The sequence below is a fragment of the Mus musculus genome, chromosome 5, assembly GCF_000001635.26.
Source record: "Mus musculus strain C57BL/6J chromosome 5, GRCm38.p6 C57BL/6J".
Taxonomy (NCBI): Eukaryota; Metazoa; Chordata; class Mammalia; order Rodentia; family Muridae; genus Mus; species Mus musculus.
In genome coordinates this window covers 136388239-136408560 of record NC_000071.6, presented here as the reverse complement: position 1 = coordinate 136408560, position 20322 = coordinate 136388239, and the positions used below count along the sequence as shown (strand labels likewise).

At 46.2% G+C, this 20322-nt stretch overlaps 1 protein-coding gene and 1 long non-coding RNA gene across 25 annotated transcripts in view; one reads left to right on the top strand and one right to left on the bottom strand.

Annotated features, from left to right (window-relative positions):
• Gm16599 overlaps nucleotides 1–19696 on the bottom strand; it is a 49947-nt gene extending 30251 nt beyond the window's left edge. For 2 of the 3 annotated variants that reach the window (XR_868598.3, XR_868597.3), the window contains exons 1-2: nucleotides 15408–15654; nucleotides 13215–13301 (exon numbers count right to left, since the gene is read on the bottom strand). This is a non-coding gene — a long non-coding RNA (predicted gene, 16599). Of the gene's footprint in view, nucleotides 1–12733; nucleotides 13302–15407; nucleotides 15655–19495 lie in introns of those variants that run through there. The other variant, XR_003955812.1, reaches the window with a different exon arrangement.
• The window catches only part of Cux1 (cut-like homeobox 1), a 319456-nt gene that overhangs the window by 159030 nt on the left and 140104 nt on the right, over nucleotides 1–20322 (top strand). For all 22 annotated transcript variants that reach the window (XM_030254115.1, NM_198602.3, NM_001291238.1 and 19 more), the window contains exons 3-4: nucleotides 534–581; nucleotides 16168–16246. In XM_030254115.1, coding sequence (XP_030109975.1) covers nucleotides 534–581; nucleotides 16168–16246 — 127 coding nt within the window. The remainder of the gene's footprint in view (nucleotides 1–533; nucleotides 582–16167; nucleotides 16247–20322) is intronic.

Genomic DNA, 20322 nt, shown 5'->3' with positions numbered 1-20322 from the left:
TTGCTTTTTGTCATTGAACTTAGTGTAGAAACGTAGCAAATCATCCAGTGGAGGAGCAGAAACTGTTGGCTTCTCCCAAAGAGGTGATACACCTATGAAGGACAGCCCTTAGGAAACTGGGTAAGGGAGGTGCCTCAGTGGGTAAAGGGTCTTGACATGAGAACATGAGGACCTGAGTTCAATCCCCAGCACCCACATAAAAGCTATGTGCTTGTAATCCCAATGTTAGAAGTAGAGATAGGCAGACCCCTGTGGCCTCTGTAGCCAGACAGCCTCCCTGGATCTGTAAGCTTCAGTGAGAGACACTGCCTCAAACAGTAAGCAGAGAAGATTGAGGAAGACACTCCACTCCTGGCCTCCACAAGAACACATGCACACATGAATTAGTAGAAGTTCACTCTTTTGTCTTAAGACAGGGTCTGTCTTTGTGGCTTTTTGTGGTGATGATCTGCACAGAGCCTTTGTAGGAAACCTAACCAATGTTGTTCTTCTTTTTCCTCCAATGGCTGTGTCCTGACCTCTGTTCCACCCAGGATTTACGCAAGCAGGTAGCACCACTGCTAAAGAGCTTCCAAGGGGAGGTGAGTACACGTGCATGTTCTTTATCCTCATGCCACTGTCTGTTGCTTGTGTTAGCTACTTTTCTTACTACGGTGACAAAATCCTTGACAAAAGCAATGTAAGGAAGGAAGAGCTACTGTGGCTCACAGTCTGAGGGTGCACAGTCCATCGTGGTGGGAGGGCATGGTGGCAGGAGCAGGAGGCTGCTCCTCACATCTCAGTCAGGAAGCAGGTGTACTGAGGCCTGGTGAGAAGCTGTGGAAATGAGCCTGAGTGTCACTGATGTTGAAGCCCCAGAGCATAGACTCCTACTTCCTGAGATACCCTTCCATCTACCACTTCCCTGATAACTCACAGTGTGCCCCCACCACCACCACCACACACACACAGACAGGCTGGTAAGATGAAAGTAGATCAAAATGCCTTTAGAAGAAGCCAATAAAACTGTTGTCTTTGATTGAAAAGTTTGAAATTTTATAATCATAACGATTACATGTAATTATTATGGCAAAGCCATCAAATTTAACTCACGTTAAAATTGGATTGATTGATTGCTGTACTTAATTTTCTGTTTCACAAGCCCAGACAATTAATTGGGAACGGGAATTAACCTCAGTGTTCAATCCAACTTGAAACATGTTCTACTCCAACAGTAATTTAAACAATCCCTTGTAGCCAGGCTGGCAACACACTCTTGTATTCCGCCCAGCACACGGGAGACTGAGACAGGAGCATTACTACCTAGTGAGTCCTAGTTCAGCCTATGCTGTATGGCAACCCCTTGATTAAAAACAAAGCACCTTGGACCTCCAGAGGTCAGCTCCCCTGGAAATGGAGTTATGCATGGTTGTGAGCCACTGTACGGGTGCTGGGAATGGAACTCTGGTCCTCTACAGGAGCAAAAAGTACCCCTAACTAACCAGAGCCATCTCTCCAAACCTTTAATCTTTTTAATCTGCTGAAGCTATATTTCTCCACTTTTATTTTTAGCATTGTCTCTTTTTTTTAATTATCGAAATGATTTATCAATTGTGTGAGTTTTTTTCTTTTCAATAGCCAACCTTGAGTATGTTTCTTTTGGGTGCCGTTTTTGCTCATGTCTGTTCTGTTCTTTTATCTATTTTGAGTTATAATTAAATATGTTTATTATTCCTTTGTGAACTCATACTGTTGTACTTTTTGAAAGCTGCTGCTTATCTCAGGATTCCTGCCTTGAATTTTGACCTAAGAAGATTCTCCCCTTAAGTTCCACACTAGTACTCACTAAGACAGTAGCTCCCTGGCCTCTCTCCTTCAGGACATGCCTTTCTCAGGACAGGAAGGAAAGAGCACCTTTTAGAGATGGCCTTTTCTCTAGCAGGGAGTACTGCTTCAGCCAAGGGATCACAGTCCTTGTAGATCACCAAGGATAACACTACCATAGTCCAGCATGGGGAGCCAGTGAGCTTATTGGGCTTCCATACAGAGCAGTCACCACACCCAAAACTCAACCCAAATGGGCAATGTCCTTGTAAGTAACACAGATAGAGTCCCAGCTTCCACACTGTATGTACTCTGGCACTTCCTGCAACCACATGGTACATGCAATTAGAGCAGAATTTTGTGCAAACATCTGGGACATGCAAAAGGAAGTGACTGAGAGAATGGTGACTCCCACGTTCCTTTTGTGGGGGAATATCTGTTTTTAGGCTCAATCTTAAGGGTCCCTTGCAATGGCCCTGATGGTAGGAGCATCATACTATACAACATAGAGTGCACACAATCCTCTCAGGGAGGGTTCTGTCAGTCGTTCAGACTAAACCTCCATTACAAAATAGAAAACGAACAATTCCTAACTTGTCTTCTGAGGCTACAATAACCTTGATGTCAGAATCAGACAAGAACAGAACATGAAGGAAAATCAGTCATTCTTATTTAGTTATAAATAGATAATTCAAGAGCCCTAAGAAAAGTCACTGGAAGCCACTAGGCTTGGCTGTTTCATTTAACAGCAGTAAATTGCAGTAATGTTCTTTATAACATGACCAAATGAATGGGAAAATTGCCATTTCACTAACTATAAGGAAAAAATTGGGGAAAACAATCCATTGGTGAGGGCTGGAGAGATGATAAAGAGCATTCCTGCTCTTACAAAGGGCCACCCACATGACCGCTCTTACCATCTATCCTGTTCACAGCGTCCAGAGTTCTTGTCTCCTCTCCTCAGGCAACAGGCACACATGTGCTATACAGACATTCTCAGGCACACATGTGCATGAATAGAATAAATAACTTTGAATAAAAAATATAACTAAACAAAAACTACCAGCAAACTAGAAAAAGAACCTTTTTAACCCTGCAAAAAAAATTTTATTTACAAGCAAGAACTAGGGCCATGGCTCAGAGGTAGAGCACTTACTTAGAATACCCCATCAAGGGGCAGAGTGGGCGGGGTTGTGGCTCAGTGGTTGAGCTCTCTCCTGGGATTCATAGCACCCTGGATTTGTTCCCCAGCACCAAGGAGACAAAAGGGTAATAAGTAAAGTTAAACTCGATCCTGCAGGTAATTCAAAATGTTGAAAATAATAAACCAAAGGACGACAACCTAGATTGTTGTGTAGATGGAGTTTATGACCAAAAGAATGTTGTTTCACCCCTTACAGCACAGAGAGTTGCATCCCTTACAACACAAAACTGGCAAGAGACTGCATGTGAATTTCTTTTAAGAGACTCTTGCGTGACCCTGTCTGACTTTGTATAGTTGCAGTATTTGTTTCAGAATGAAATAATCATGTTTCAGCTTGCATAGCAAAAGCTGCATGGCTTTGTTTGCTTGTTTGTTTGTTTGTGACAGGGTCTCCTGTAGCCCAGGTTTGCCTTCCTCACCATGTAGCCAGGGATGACCTTAGATTCCTAGTCCCACTTTCCAAATGCTGGATGGAACCCAGGAATCCCTGCATGCTAGGCACGTAGACTCCTGACTGAGCTCCATCCCAGACCCTGTGGTCAGTTTTAGTCTGCCAGGGAAGCTTGGGTGCTCAGGTAAAGCTATAGGGTTAGTTAGGCTTGCTGACAAGGAAGGAAAGTGGTAAAAGTTTTCAAATTTCCACTATCGATCCATCCATGGGGCCAAGTAGGGAAGAAGAAGTAATATCTTTTACTCCCCATCAACAGTTTCAAAAGGCAAATGAGCAAGAGAAGGTTTACATACTTACTGAGTGCTTCCTTCCAGAAATAAAGACCAGAGCTGGTACAGGAGGGTGCAGGGTTCAAGACCAGCCTGAATACAGGGTGAATGGAAAACTAGCCAAAATTATGTAGTTAAGAGCTTGTTTCAAAAAAGCTGCATGTTTATTGTATGAATTGTCTTTCATATATATTTATATATTATATAATATGTTATATATTATTATAAATGTGTGTGTGTTTTATTATTGTTGTTGTATACAGAATCATATGTAGCCCAAGCTAACAGGCCACATAGTGTGTAATCCCAGCACTTTGGAGGTAGAAACAGGGGGATCAGAAGTTGAAGGCCATCCTTGAGTCCATACCAAATTTAGGCCCAGACTGGGTACATGGAACCCTGTCACTAAATTTTTTTTTGGGGGGGGGGGGTTTCAAGACAGGGTTTCTCTGTGTAGCCCTGGCTGCCCTGGAACTCACTCTGTAGACCAGGCTGTTGAACTCAGAGATCGGCCTGCCTCTGCCTCCCGAGAATTAAAGGCATGCGCCACCACTGCCTACCACAATAAATTTTTTTAAGGACCAGATATCAGAGATACCTACAAGTTTAAGGCTAGTGTCTATAATAGGGGCCTGTAGAGAGAGACTTCCAGGCATGTTGAAAACAAACTACTGTAGGCACAAAACACAGGGACTCCCCCTCTCCTATGTGGCCCTCTGCCCTGGCCCGTCACCTGGGACTTCTCTCTTACCCAGCCTAACCACCCTCAACTCTGGGCCTTTCTACAGCAGTAGAAGGTACCATTGTGGTTAAGGTGGCAATGGGTATGATGCGTTTTTAACGAGCTTAGAACAAAACCCCAAAGCCTGACCAGCACAGGATCCTCCTGGAGGTTGGCTGGATGATGGCTCAATTAGAGGCGCGCAGGACTGTGCTGAGGCGAATGGGCCAGCGCTGTAATTGAAAGCACATTTTCCCCTCCGAAGCTGCAGCTGGTTTAGCTCTGCTCATGCAGAAAAGGATATAACCTTGCATAACATAGGAAATGAACGGTTGAGAGAGAAGCCAAATTCAATTTTAGTCAGATATGTTGAGGCCGAGCCCGTGATCTATGGGAGCCGGGGCCTGAGCAGCTCGCATGTGGAAAGGCGCGCACTCAACACTCTATTAATCACGGCCGCCCGCCTGGCGCTGCCGGCCCTTGTGTACAGGGGGCCACTGCGCCCGAGCTCCTCCTCAGTGCTGGAGAGCAGCCAAGCACTCCAGAAGTTAACCTCTTAAAGACCCAGAGCTGCTTTCTGTTGAATAAATGTAATTTTGTGGTCAGAAATAAATGCTTGTGATGTAGCAGGGAGCTTTGAAAACAACAGCGAGCCAAAGCTATTACAAATTGCTCCGTGTTGGGGAAGTCAACAGCACACATCAAAATTCCGCGTGTAAGGCAAATTGATTTCGGCCCAGAGCTCTGCAGCTATTCAATAAAAGTCCTATTAAACCATTGTGTGTAATGAACAATCCAGAGCAAATCTAATATTTTCAGAGGGTAATTATTTTTAACGTCCTCTCGGTAGCCATCACTAGATTTCTTGGATGTTTACAGTGGGGACCCAAGTGGGTGTGCTCTACCCAGCTGTCATTTGGCCTCTGAGCTGGGAAACCCCTGTGCAACCGGTTCCCAGCTGCCTAGCAGGCACCTGGCAGCCTCCACGTGCCTGGAGTCAAGTGAGGGCCAGCCCTGCTCTTCCAGGAGGGTGTTCAGGGGCTCTGGTGTCTCCCGGGGCCCGGCACATAGGAGATGCCTGAGTTTTGTTGAATCAGTCCAAACTGATGGAAAAAAAAGGGGAGCTTCGAAAGCATGGAGAGGGTAATAAAATATTGGTGGTATTCTCTCAGAACCTCAGGCAAGCGAAGGCAAGAAAATCTGGTCCTGTGTTATCTAGAGACCCATGTCAGCACCCAGGGAACGTGGCACACACTGGCACCTTGGGACATGTCTCTCACCTCAGTTCCTTTATCATGTGGAAATCAGACTCTTTATTACTCAATGACTCTGACAGCTAAGCAAGTCTCACTCCAACCCTACCCATGCTCAGTTCAGAGTGGAGTTGTAACCCTGCCTCACCAAGTCACAACTTTTTTTCAAGACAGGGTTTCTCTGTGTAGCCCTGGCTGTCCTGGAACTCATTCTGTAGACCAGGCTGGCCTCGAACTCAGAAATCTCCCTACCTCTGCCTCCCAAGTGCTGGGATTAAAGGCGTTGCACCACCACGCCCGGTTGAGTCACAACTCTTAATGCCAGTCTTTTGTCTGGACTCTGAGCTTCTCAAAGACAAGTCTGCTTATTTTTTCTTTAGTTCAGTGATATCTATGTGCCAAACCATACCTGAATTAGACCTTGATATACAATGGCAGATAAATTAATACAGAGACTGTTTTCATGGAGTTTAATGATTAGTGAGACCTGTGTCCCCATGGTACACAATGCTTGGTGCATGGTAGGCCCTCATTAAATAAAGGAAGAGGAGTGAATGGATGGGTGGTTGTGGTTGGGTGAAGATAGATGAGTTGATTGGTTAGATGGATCGATGAGTGAGGTGGATGGTTATTGTTCAATGGAATGGATAGATGAATTTATATGGGTAAGGATAGATGGGTAGATGACAGAGATGGATGGATGGACATGGGTAAAGATAGATGGGCAGATGAGGGCCATCGATGATTAATATGAGAGAGACTAGACAGACTGAATAGGATAGATGGATGGATATTGGTGGGGCAGAAGCATGGATATCAGAATGACTGGCTAGGTAGATTGGAAGACTTAATGGAAGAAGTGGTTGGGTGCTTGGATAGATGAATGGATAAAAGAGGATGAGGAGGGATGATAAAGCAGATGGAGGATGATGGATGGGTGGGAATGAGTAAAGATTTGATAGATAAAGGGAATGGGTAGATGGATAGTTAAGTGAAGGCGGAGTTAGATGGGTTGGGTGGGTTTATAGAGGAGGTACATGCAATGAAATAAACGGGGATTGGCAAGTTGCATGGATCAAACAGAGCAATCTGTTATAGTTTGTTTTCTATTACTGTGGTAGCCACCATGACAGAAGAAACCTGGAGGGAAAGGGTCTCATTTTACAGATTGCAGGCCATCATGAAGGGAAGCCATGGCAGGAACCCAAAGAAGGAACCTGTAGGCAGAAACCATGGTGAAGTGTTGCTTACTGGCTTGCTCTCTGTGGCTTGTTCGGCCTGTTTTATAGAACCTATGTCCAATGGTGGAAGCATTCACAGTGGGCTGTGCCCATCCTCTTTCATCATCAGTCAATAAAATGCCCGCAGGCCAGTCTTACAGAGGCATTCCCTCCCCTGAGGTTCCTTCTTCAGAGGTGATCTTAGCTTATGCCAAGTGACAAAAATTATTGACAGGTAGGAAGATGGGATGGATGGATTGATAGGCAGGCAGGCAGGCAGGCAGGAAGGAAGGAAGGATGGATAGAAAGATGGGTAGATGCTTGAATGGAGATAACACCTTTGCTATATAAATTTAAAACATCCCATCAGTAAAAAGACTTTATCTTCTGTCAGCTTCTATTAACCCAACTCAGGCATATCAGGATAAGAATAGTAGGCCTAAAGTTAAAAATTATAAGGTCAGATGCCTTTGACTTTGACATTGGCCAAGCCAGCTGACCTCTCAGTGCCTCTGCTACCTCAAACCATTAACATGAGGGCTCAGTGAAATAGATTTGGGTGAGAATTAGAGACAGTATTTATAAACTTGGCATCGTGGCAGCTCATGATCGCAGCTCCCTTGTGGTAGAAGCAAGAAGAAAAGAAGTCCAAGGTCATCTTTAATAACTTAAGGAATTCCAGGTCAGCCTGGGCTGTAAGAAACTGTTTTGGAGTGGGAGACATGGCAGGAGATAATAGTGAGATGATAAAGGGGAAGGGAAAGGAAACTGTTTGGTATAAGAATAAACTGACACTACTTACCCTAAAAGTCTAAAATTATGTGGGCTTAATTAAATTAGTTAATTAATTTAATTACTTAAAATTAATACTAGTCACTTAGATTTGCTCAAACTTGGGGAAATTTCAATGACCAGCTGTCTTTGGGTTTCTATTCCTGCACAAACATCATGACCAAGAAGCACTTGGGGAGGAAAGGGTTTATTCAGCTTACACTTCCACACTGCTGTTCATCACCAAAGGAAGTCAGGACTGGAACTCAAGCAGGTCAGAAAGCAGGAGCTGATGCAGAGGCCATGGAGGGATGTTCTTTACTGGCTCACCTCCCTAGCTTGCTCAGCCTGCTCTCTTATAGAACCAAGATTACCAGCCCAGAGATGGTCCCACCCACAAGGGGCCCTTCCCCCTTGGTCACTAATTGAGAAAATGCCTTACAGCTGGATCTTGTGGAGGCATTTCCCCAACTGAAGCTCCTTTCTCTGTGATAACTCCAGCCTCTGTCAAGTTGACACAAACTAGCCGGTACACCAGCATACCTGATTTTCTACAGATCTTCCTTTCAAAAAGCCACGTCTGCATCTTCATTAGATTTTCCTAATGTCCCATTGACTCAAAAATTCCATGTATGAGACTGACATCAAGAATCAAATGACCAAAATGTTAGATTCCCAGAATGAACTTGTACAGGGAACACTTAGAGATATAATAAGTGACTGAGGATATGGCTCAGTGGTAGAGCCCCTGCCTAGAATCCCCCAGGGAGGGGCTGGGGGTGTGCCTCAGTGGTAGAGCCCCTGCCTAGAATCCCCCAGTGAGGGGCTGGGGCGTGGCTCAGTGGTAGAGCCCCTGCCTAGAATCCCCCAGTGAGAGGCTGGGGGCGTGGCTCAGTGGTAGAGCCCCTGCCTAGAATCCCCCAGTGAGGGGCTGGGGCGTGGCTCAGTGATAGAGCCCCTGCCTAGAATCCTCCAATGAGGGGCTGGGGGCGTGGTTCAGTGGTAGAGCCCCTGCCTAGAATCCCCCAGTGAGGCGCTGGGAGTGTGGTTCAGTGGTAGAGCTCCTTCCTGCCTAGCATGAGTTCAGTCTCTAGCACTTCCAGAATTAAAGCTGGCTTTCTGCCATTGGATAGTCTCATTGTTTTTGTCAAACATCATGATATATTTCTTGCCACCCTTCATTGGGCTATATTATTTTTCTTAAGCCAATGCCATAGTCTTGGTAAACATGGGGCTATCCTGTAGAGCATGGGCAATCTACAGCAGCCCTGGCCCCAAAGAAAAATGACTCTCCCCTAGGAGCCATCAATTGCCAATAGCTCTTCAGCTAGGAGTGGAGCCTTATGAGCCCATGCTGGAATAGTGACTGGCTTGATCTTGTGCAGGTCACCATAACTGTTCTAAGTTCATAAATCCCATCTAGAAGACAGCGTTTCACAGTACTCTCCCCTGCCTCTTGCTCTCACATCGTTCTGGCTCCTCTTCCCAGATGTCCCTGGGCCTTGGAGGGTTGTACAGTGGTCTTGTTTAGGGCTGGGCACTCAGCAGTCGGTCCTCTCTGCACTTTAACCAGTTATGAGCCTCTGCACCGACCGACTGCTGCCTACTGCTTTTCTGGCCAGTCTAAAGCCGCACTAATCTATGGGTATAAATATAAATATTTAAAAGGCAATTTAGCAACCTGTCCATTTGGCAAGACCACAGTGTGAAGATACCCCATTAGGGTCTGCGACCTCCCAAGCCATGGGCTTTTGAACAGGTTTGCAGTGCTAGGCATGAATTCCTTCCTGTGGAGCAAGCCTCACATCCAACCAGAGAACTGCCATGTGATAATTACCCCAGTAGGCACATCCTGAGTAGCACAGTAGTAGTACTGGAGATGCAGAGAGTATGACTGGGTAATTCCGTCCACTGACAACTTCTCCTCCAGCATCCTGCATAACACTTTTGGCACTTCAACAGAGATCCAGCAGGGAGGGAGCTCTATGTCTTGCAACTAAAATAGGTTGTGTCTTCATCACTAGGGTCATACTATCCAATTATAGTGGACGACTAAGTACGGAATGTAGCCTGTGTTGTGTGTGTGTGTGGGGGGGGGCAGTGTCTTCTCCCCTGACCAACAATTTGTAGGGAGGTCTCCCCTGCCTTGCATAAGATTTTCTTTAAATAATTCATGGTTTTTCGGGAAAACATAGTCTCTCCAGCCCTAGAAATTGTTGGGTTTTTTTGTTTTTTCTTTGTTTTTCTCTGTATAGCCCTGGCTATCCTGGTAGTTGTTTTGTAGACCAGGCTGGCCTTGAACTCAAGAGATTTGCCTGCCTATGCGTTCCAAGTGCTGGGATTAAGGGCATGCTAAGATTACAGGCATGTGCCACTATGACTAGGTTATAGGATGCAGGGGATAGAACCTAGGGATTCATGCATGCAGGACCAGCACTCCACCAACTGTCTCACTACCTCAGGCAGCCAGTCCTCTGGGAATACTTCCCTGCAGCCCTTCCATGGTTTCCTGAAGTAAAAGATGGTGGGAAGGAAGAGAAGGCTCTGGCTTGCTGGGTGGAGATTGTAAACCTCTTCACACTGTTTTTTTCATGGTGGGAATGAAGGAATGAATGAACGAATGAGCCAGTGAATGAGCCAGGCAGCTGGGCCCTCCCACCTCTGCACCTAGCCTGCTGCTGTACTGTGACCTGTCCTCTGCAGCTTACCTCTAAGTCTGCTTGAGCTTTAGGAAAATGGCAGGCAACTAATCCAGCATCCTCAACAGCGCTGCCTGCAGTCCCTTCCTGAAAATGGAAGTCGGTGGTAACTTAAGGGCCCTGCAAATGTCTTGAGAGGATGTTAATTATCAGTCTGACTCTCTGAGGGCTTCCTCCTCTGGCATGCCACACCTCTGCTGTGGCCATGCTCTTGCCCATTTCATTCTTTGTGGCTACATCCTCTTTCAGATTTTTACTAAAGCACACTTTCCTCATCCAAAGTGGGATGGCTTGGGCTGGCAAGGTGGCAAAGACAGGAATGGCATTTGCCAGCAAGCCTAATGACCTGAATTTGATCCTCAGAACCCACATAATAGAGGGAGAGAGCTGACTCCTGTATAGTATTCTCTGACCTCCACATTCAATAAACAAATGGAAAGGAAAGGAAAGGAAAGGAAAGGAAAGGAAAGGAAAGGAAAGGAAAGGAAAAAAAAAAAGAAAGGAAAGGAAAAAAAGAAAGGAAAGGAAAAGGAAAAGAAAGGAAAGGAAAGGAAAAAAGAAAGGAAAGGAAAAGGAAAAGGAAAGGAAAGGAAAGGAAAGGGGAAGGGGGAAAAGAGGTGGGGAGGGAAAGGGAAAAGGAAAAGAGACTTTTCTTTTGTAGCCCAGGCTGACTTTTAGTTCAACATGTCAGCAAGAATGATCTTGACTCCTGTTCCTTCTGCCTGCCAGTCCCAGATGCTGGGGTAGCAGGGGTGCCACCATGCCCAGGATCCTGGAAAAAGCTGTTCCTGCTACTGCTATGAAACACTGCTGTTATAGGTCGTTCATATAGAAACTAACTTGTTATCTCTATATATGTTTTGGGACTTATTTCAGCTGCACTGTCAACTTTGGAATAAAAGAGTCACGGCTCCCTAAGTTAAGCCAGCATCACACAGGGACTACTCTGGGAAGGTTACATTTCCCCCTTTGCACTAGCATAGTGCAATATTAAATACAGACAGTCTTCAACAGAGATCCCAACTGTCAAGTGTAAACACACTAGGCCTGTGGCTCCATGAGTACAACTCTTGCCTAGCATGCACAAAGCCATCACCCACAACTACTAAACTGAGTACAGAGGATCACACCTATGATCTCAGCATTCCTGCAGTGGAGGCAGGAGGCTCAAAAATCCAAGCACATACTTGCCTACATGTCAAATTCAAGGCCAGCCTGGGCTCTATGAGGCCTTGACTCAAAATGAGAAGACAGAAAGAGGAAATGTACAGTGGAAGTGTGTGGTCATGTTGCTGGAGGGAGATGGGGAGGCTCACTTGTAGAAAGCTGCCTAGGTGTGTGTGTGGTGGGAAAGTGTTTGCAGTGGCTGTAACAGCCCAAGGCTATCTTTACACCATGTCCCAAAAAACAGGTGCTCATGCGCAGGCAACCCTTTCCTTATTAACCAGCTTCAGAGTAATGTGATGACAGACTCCCAGACCATGAGCTTTCCTGCAGGTGAAAACCTTCCTCATTGAGTGTGGGTTTCCATTCTCAGAAAGAATATAGAAGCTGCAGCAAAAATCGTCCTTTTGGGATTGCCCAGAGGAGGCGAGTCAGCTCTGTAGCCTGGTAACAACAGTCTGATGCCCTATGCTGGTGGGAGTGGCCTCAATTTATAGGTAGAACTGAGCCCAGCCCCAGAGATCAGTAGAACATTCCAATGAGGCGCCTTCCAGGCTGAGTGGAAATTGCTTGGTACTCTCAGGAACAGGGAGTGACCGGGTGTGGCGGGGGTGGGGGGAGGTGTGGCTGTCAGGAGGTGAGTCCCAAACAGAAGAGGAAGCTCGTGGAGCTGGACAGTTTTTACAGGTGGCCGGAGCCTGTTGTTTTCATGATCCACCCTAGCCCTGCCATCACAGTAGTACCTCTGTCCTTTCCTCTTGTTCATTTTGCTATTGTGGGGTGGGAACAGTAGATAGAATGTCCACCTCAGGCTCATGTGAATACCAAGGGGCCATTAGGTATAACCTGGGAACCTGATTCCACACTCTCCCTTCATACCTCTCCCAAAGAGCTGCCATGTTCCTGTGTGCCACTGCCGAGGTACACAGTGACAGATAAGGATAGGTTCCTTTCTGTCTCCCTTTTTGAATGATAAAGGGTCTAGACAAAAGGACCATTCCTTTCATAGATACCTGCTGGCTTGCTCTTACAGGGAACAAAGTCAATGCCACTTGTTTTTCCTCTGTGTTAGGTCATTTGACTATGTTAGATCACTTGCTTGTTCAGCCCTGGCAGGTGACGTTTGTCATTTCTAGCTGCTGGCAGTTCTGGTCAAGCAGCCAGCCCCAAAGTTCTGGCACTTCCTCCCAACCCTGCTCTTCCCTAGAACTCTTCCAGCCAGAGGGAAGTCTGGACTGAAAGTGGAGGAAGTAGGCTTGGGCATAGATACTGCCTTGCCTGGATATGCCTGAGAAGGCTCATGTGAAAGCCTAGAAACTGAGTGGCAGCCGCTCACTGGCTGTGAGCAGTGAACAAGAGCAGCCACCACAGGAAAGATGAGCTGGGGACTAGTGCATACTTCAGGGCAGCAGCCATGGGAAGGAGACAGAAGAAGGGGATCACAGAAGAAGGAGGCTATTGGACTCCTCAGAACGTACTGATCATTCCAGACGTTTGACAAGGCTTGCCAGGGAGCTGGCGGCCTCAGCTAGAAAGCCAGCCTCTCTTAAACCTCATGGACTAGGGATATAGCTCATATAGTTGGTAGAGCATTTACCAACTGTACTTGAAATCATGAGTTCGACCCCCTGCTGAATAAACTGGAATGGGAGCACATACCTGTGGAGGCCAGAAGATGAGGCATTCAAGGTCATCCCCAGCTACAGAGTGAAATCAAAAGTAGTCTGTGCTACACGAGACTTTGTCCTGGAAGGAAAGAAAGGAAGAAAAAAAGAGAACTTCATATATACTTCTTAGATGACTTAAACCCACTGCCTGCCCTTGTCTTGGGACTGGATTTGAACTTGGTCAGTCACATTTGTGGAAGGTTTGAAGGAAGGAGAGCTCAGAGCTATGGAATTCATTTCCCGATGCTGTCAAGTGGCTTAAACACTAGAACTGAGTGCCTTCTAGTCCTGGGTCTGAAGGACTGGTTAAGTGTGTGAACAGGGCTGGCTGCTTGTGGAGAGCAAGGTAGTGGTGGATGACATTCCTCGTGTGGGGGCAGCACCCCAGCTCTGACTTTCTTTGTCAGTAACACTCTCCCTGCTCGTGTCTGTTGCAGGGTGTGTGTGTGTGTGTGTATGTGTGTGTGTGTGTAACCTGGGAAGGGTAGTCCATGACCCAAACCATACTCCAAGAACATGGGGCAAAAAGTTTGCTTAGTTTTCACTCTAAAGCATACAGTGACGCTGCGTCAGTTCACTTTTGGGAGCTCGCCTCACAATCTGATGCAATTAGCTAACTGCCACAAAAGGGAAGCTGTGATGGGGCAAAGGCTGGAGAAATAGGCACATCAAAAAATGGGAAGGGTTTGTGGACTGGTGGCCCTTGGTGGGCTAGCTGTTGTCAATAGGGAGGGAATAACCATTTTTCACATACCAATGTTCCCTCCTATTTCTTTTTAATTTTTTTCATCTTATTGTGTGTTTATGTGTGGGTGAATGTGTGTGTTTTCATGGGAAGGATGTATTTATGTGGTGGGTATATACGTAGTGTGTGGATGCCAGAGGACAATCCTGAGAGTTCTTTCTCAGGCCCCATCTATCCTTTTCTTTTGAGATTCTCACTTGGTCTCTTGCTGACATGGTACTCAGCAAACAGGCTAGGCTGGTGAGCCAGTAATCCTGCTGTTTTGGCTTCCTCAGCACTGAGATTACAAACCTGCCACACTGTCCGCTTTTTCATGTAGGTTCTAGGACTCACACTCAATTCCTGTGAATTCCTGCACATTTGCCATCTGAGTCACCTCAATATAAAATCCTGTTGGATTCAGGTTCACTGAGCTGACTTCCAATTAACACTATCACCTACAAAAGCCTGACTTCTAAGTAAGGCCACTAGAATTTCTGTGAGGGGTTAGAAGTTTTTTGTTTTGTTGGTTGGTTGGTTGGTTGGTTGGTTGGTTGGTTGGTTGGTTGGTTTGGGGTGTTTTGGAGGGGAGGTTGGTTTTTCAAGACAAGCTCTGGCTCTGGCTGTCCTAGAACTGGCTTTGTAGATCAGGCTGGCCTCAAACTGACAGTGCCTGCCTATGCCTCCCAAGAGCTCAACTTTTCAGTGGTTTCATGTGCCCTCTTAGGCATGTAAACAATTGGAACAGGGATCTGGACAGACCAGGAGTCTCCACAAACTGGGCTTGGCCTGCTGCAGGAGAGGCCACTTAGTAACTGTTAGTTACACCTGAGAAATGCAGGGCTTCCCTAGGCCAGCGCTGAGATGGTATCTGGAGCCAGTGTAGGGAACCCAAGTACAAAGGCAGCTAGGTGCATAAAAAGCAGTTCATCCTAGAGGCAAGCCAAACATTGTTTCAGATGTCTTTCTCGGTGCTTAGGGGTAGAGGCAGGGGGATCAGGGGTTCAAATTCATTTACAGTTACATTGTAAGTTCAAGGCCTACATGGACTAGAGGAGACCCTGGAGGGAGACAGGGAGAGGGTATCTACCCTGTGGATTGTGTTGGAACACACTGCATGAGCATGGATGGATATACTTAAATTACAATTTTATTTTATGAAGGAAGAATTTTAAACAAGTGACTTCAGATGTTTTCTTTGGAGCATGGCTTTAGAAGTGTCTCTGCTTGCCCTGTGTTAGTTCTCCTGAGACTCAGGAGTCTGTGGCCTCCACTCTTCAACAATTCACCCTCCTTTCCCAGATTACGCTCAGCCCTTAACAGACTGTTGCCTGGCCCAGGCTGGAGGCCCTATAATTAAGGCCCATCTTTTGCCTCTTTAATAACACAGGAGAGAGAGTGATCTTGAGTAAGGCCAGCAGGAAACTGTAATTCCGGGTCCTTTTCCTGAGTGGTACGAACTTAGTGCATGTGAAGTCTTGCCGCCTCAGGAGTGAGAGCCGTCTGTTAGCTTGGCAGTTGTGTGCCGGGAGGTTAATAGCACAACGAGGTGGTCTGACAGTATGATGCTCCTTGGATGGATGTTAGCCTAATGGGGTTTCCTCCTCCTGTGATGTGTAGAAATGGCCTGTGGGATAGAAGGTCAGCATATAAGACAGACCACAGACACAGACCTTCCCCTGTGCCTGCTGGAAACCCCAGCATTGTCCCTGACCCACCCAGCTGTGTGCTCACACTGACTCAGAGTGCTCCAGGCTTCCCCACTGGCCACTTCCCAGTGCCTTCCACATTGTCAGATTCAAACATCTTCCACTCCCAGCCTCCTCCTGGGTGTCTTCTACTGTGGTATATAGCAGGTACATGCTCTCCTCCATGTACGGGGTGGCCGCCCAGCCAGTGCCAGTGCCAGTAAGTCCCATGTGTGTAATATCTGTACTCTCTCCCTAAACCCTCCTGATAGCGCCTCCCCATGTCCATAACTTATCTATAGGATCTTAACTTTTGTTCCACAACTAGGACATAAACAAATATGTGAAGTAGGAAGCTGAGGCAGGAGGATTACTAGTTAGTTCTAGGCTACTCTGGGCTATATAGTAAGACCTATATAGTAAGTTATATAGGGCTATATAGTAAGACCTTCTCAGAAGACAAAAAACGAAAAAACCAAATGAACTCTCAATACGTTTTCTTTCTTTCTCTTCTTTGTCTCCTTCCCTTTCAGATTGATGCACTGAGTAAAAGAAGCAAAGAAGCAGAGGCAGCCTTCTTGACTGTGTACAAGAGACTAATTGATGTTCCAGGTAAGTCAGGCATTGCTAGCTAATGAGGAGGATAGTGGGTTATGATCTTAGTTTTCTTAGTTTTCCTAAGGAGAATGGGTCACTCAAGCAGCTTCCCTGGAAAACCAAGGGTTGGGGAATGTGAATTCTCTAGAATCCAGACTTTTGGCAAGCAGGAAATGCCGTGTATGTAATCGCAGACTCATCAGCTGATTCTTTTGTAAGCACAGAAGCCCATGCCTCTGTGGCCATGCTGCAGAGCGCTGCATGTCCCGGGGAAGCTCTAGGCCGGTGGTAAGTCTCCAAGTGCAGATGCCACCTGCAGGACTTTGCAAGTGTCACTGACAGCACACCTGGTGTGCCCCCTCCCCTCCAGGGTCATGGAGGATCCGGGGATCCTGGAAAAGAATCTTTCACTGAAGAGTTAAAGCTGATAGTCCTGGTCACTTTGACTAAGGATTTGGGTGGTGGCATCTTCTTTTAAAGGGATGTGTTTAAGTTTAAGTGCTCCTCGACAGGAATGCTCCAAGGAGATGGCATCTGAGTCCTTTAGGGCCATGTGGTGGGTTTCTCACTCCTCAGCTCCCATGTGATTGAGAATTTATCAGTATAGACAGGATCACATGGATCCTAACTCAGTCCTGGAGGAAAAGTCACATCGGAAGGACATATTTCCTCTGCTGACAAGGAAACCAAAGGACCCACACACGTAGCAGTCACGTGTTTGCCCTGTTTGGTAATCGTGCAGACATCACTCAGAGTAGACACCTTAACGAAACTGAAATGTCTTTTGTGTCTGTAAGGGTGTTCTCATTGCTTGTGAGAAGGGCCTGGTCTATAGCACTGATTGCTGACAGCTACCCCCTCATTGCCACCTTAGGCTTTGCTCTTCTCTTTTAGAGCTGAACCAAACAAGGAATTCTCTGAACAGAAAATAGAGAAATGTAGTCCCCCACCATGGGCTTGCTCTGGGGTCTCAATTGTATTTTTCTCCCTGTTGAATCTCAATTTTCTCATCTGTAAAGTGGGTAGGATGTGGGGATGACATAGTAGTGGAGAATGCTTTCTCATGTTCCAATTTTTTTTATTGCCTTAGTTGTTTGTCACGCTCTAAGTTGTAAATTCTGACCTAGCGATTTTCTGTAAGAGTTTGTCTGTGACCAGGGGTTTTCTGAAGACTGGCCAGGACCCACAAGGAGGCTTCTGAACTCTAAGTGGATTATCTGGTGTTCAGGGTACACTGCATGTCCTAGTTTGCTTCTCTATCCCTGTAATAAAACAGGGAGCAAATCAATTTGGGGCAGGAAAGAATTTATGTGACTTGTATGTCCTGATCCTGGTACATCACTGAGAACTAAGCCAGGGACCTGGAAAACAGGAACTAAAGGAGAGTCCATGGAGGAAACTACTTGCCAGCTTGCTCTCCATGGCTTGCTCAGCTGCTTTCTTGTACAACCCAGACCACCTGCTCAGAGGTGGCCCCACTTACAGTGGGCTAGGCCTCCCATGTCAATCACTCATCAAGAAACTACCCCATACAGTTGCCCATAGGGGCAATTCCTCTTTCCAGTGTTGCTCTAAATTGTGTCCTTTTGACAAAACCTAACCAGCACACTATCCCTCAAGTTCCACCAATTTGATGGATGCTGCTTACATTTTCTTTTCTTTGTCTTCTTTCATTTCATTTTCAACGTACATGATATGGACTTGCTTCTCATGTGTAAGACATCTGAGGTTTGTTTTGTTTTTTTTTTTCTACGAACCATCATAGGATGTCTACTCCCAGGATGCAGCCATTTCCACATCACTCATTTCCCTGGTATTCTCTTAGTCCCTCCTGCTCAGCAGGTTCTGCTCCTGCCGTCACTTCAGACTTGCCCAGGCGCCAGTGTTCCACATGAAAGCTGTGGTCTGGTGAGCCGGGGAATTATTTGAAGTGGGCAGCTCTGCTTTGTGTTCACCAGAGGCCTTACCTCCGTTTTGACCTCCGTTTGTTTTCCATCTAAAGCTTCCATTCTGTACAGAGTCAAGCTTATACCAGGTCCCAGCTAAGTAATCACTTAACAGTTTGTTGGATTCTTTTTGTTTGTTTGTTTGTTTGTTTGTTTTTTGTTTTTCTGAGACAGGATTTCTCTGTGTAGCCCTAGCTGTCCTGGAACTCACTCTGTAGACCAGGTTGGCCTCGAACTCAGAAATCCGCCTGTCTCTGCCTTCCGAGTGCTGGGATTAAAGGCATGCGCCACCCCGCCTGGCTAGTTTGTTGGATTCTTAATCTGAAATTATATACTGCCTTGGTTTCCCATAGAACATAAACAATTATTTTTCTCATTGAAGTCTCATATATTTTTTATAAATAAAGACCTTTATGTAGTAGTAGTTTTCATAATTATATTGGGCTGGAGAATTTTATTTTACATTTATCTATTTGATTGTGCATATGTGCCCCAGAGCATGTGTGTCCATCAGAGAACAACTTGTCAAAGTCTGTTCTCTCCTACCTTGTCGGTCATATCAGACTCAGGTCCTATAATCGCTTCTTTTACTCATGAACCATCACCGGCTCATGTTTTTGAGACAGGGTTGTACTGTGTATCTAAAGGTGACCTCAAATTCACTATGTAGTCCAAGTTACTCTCTTAACATACCACAGTCCTCCCAAGTGCTAGGTATAGATGTGCCTATACCTTGGTGCCACCACACCAAGCTTGGGTAGCAGCAGTTCTTAGCCTATGTGTCGAATCCCTTTTGTGGGGGGTGGGGGTCATATCAGATATCCTGCATATCAGATATTTACATTAGGACTCATAACAGTATCGAAATTAGTTTTGAAGTAGCAACAAAATAATTTTATGGTTGAGGTTACCATAAGAAGAACTATAATAAAGGGTCGCAGCATTAGGAAGATTGGGAATTAGTAGGCTAGAGAGTTAAAGTTCACATTGAAGCTAGAATAAATAACATTTATTTGGAGTTGAGAATGTAGTTTAATTGATAGAGTGCCTATCTAGCATTCCTGAAGCCCTGGGTTCAATCTGCAGCCACATAGATCCCGGCACTGTAGTACACACCTGTAATCCCAGCACTCAGGAGATGAAGGGAGGAAGACCAAGAATTCAAGGTCATTTTTGGACACATATGAAGTTCCAGGCCAACATGGTCTACTGGAGAGTCTGATATCAAAGTCAACCAAAACACACCTACATTCCAGGTAGATCAGTTTTACCCTCAGCATGCTAAACATGCTGTGGACTGACAGATCTGATGAGTTACCTAGGAAGCTGGGCTGGGGTGCTCCACCTGGATTGTGCAGCCTGGTGATTTCTTAGATGAGGTAATCCTGTGGCCAAGGCTTCCAGGAAAGGCGTGGTCAATAGTGCCTCATTTATTGACAGCTACCCAGCCAGGCAGGGTCCAGGAGCCTTCTTCATCTGTGGGCTTTAGGCTGCAGTCTAGTAGAATACATATTGAGTTCTACTTGTGAGAGACAGGAACTCATATTATCACATGCAGCTTGGGGAAGCCGACAGGTATGTCAGCTATGTGCCCTGTGCCAGGGCTAGATGTCAGTACCAGGAGCTCTGGCAGGGCTGCCAGCCCCAGGAAAGCTAGGTCCTGAGGTGGCCCCAGCCACCATGCTGCCTGGAGCTGCACTTCTTTGACTTTTCTAGCTCCTTGTTTGGGGGATCTGCTAGAAGGGAATTGCCTCATGGCCAAGGTTGATTCTCTTGCTCTGAGCCCAGCAACAGGCACACAAAAAGTATGAGCCAGGCAGTTAACAAAGCCTTCCAGAGACCCCGGGTGGCTCTCCCCAACGGTCACCACAGTGAGTTGGCTTTATCTCTATCCAGCTCCCATCCCTGAGCAGAAGCCTGCATGGCCAGCTGCCTCCTGGGCTGCCCTCTGGGATGGCTAATGGTTCCTGTTCCCACCTAAGGAACACTGTCCTCTCCCTTGGTCCCTGCTGCTTCTCTCACTATCTCTCACCTGTCTGCTTACCCAAGTCCTAGCCTTCTACTTGTAGGATATGTCTATCCCAACTCCTGCCATGATTCTCCACACTGCAGGTGCCCCAAGCATGGCTCACAGTTCATCTCTCC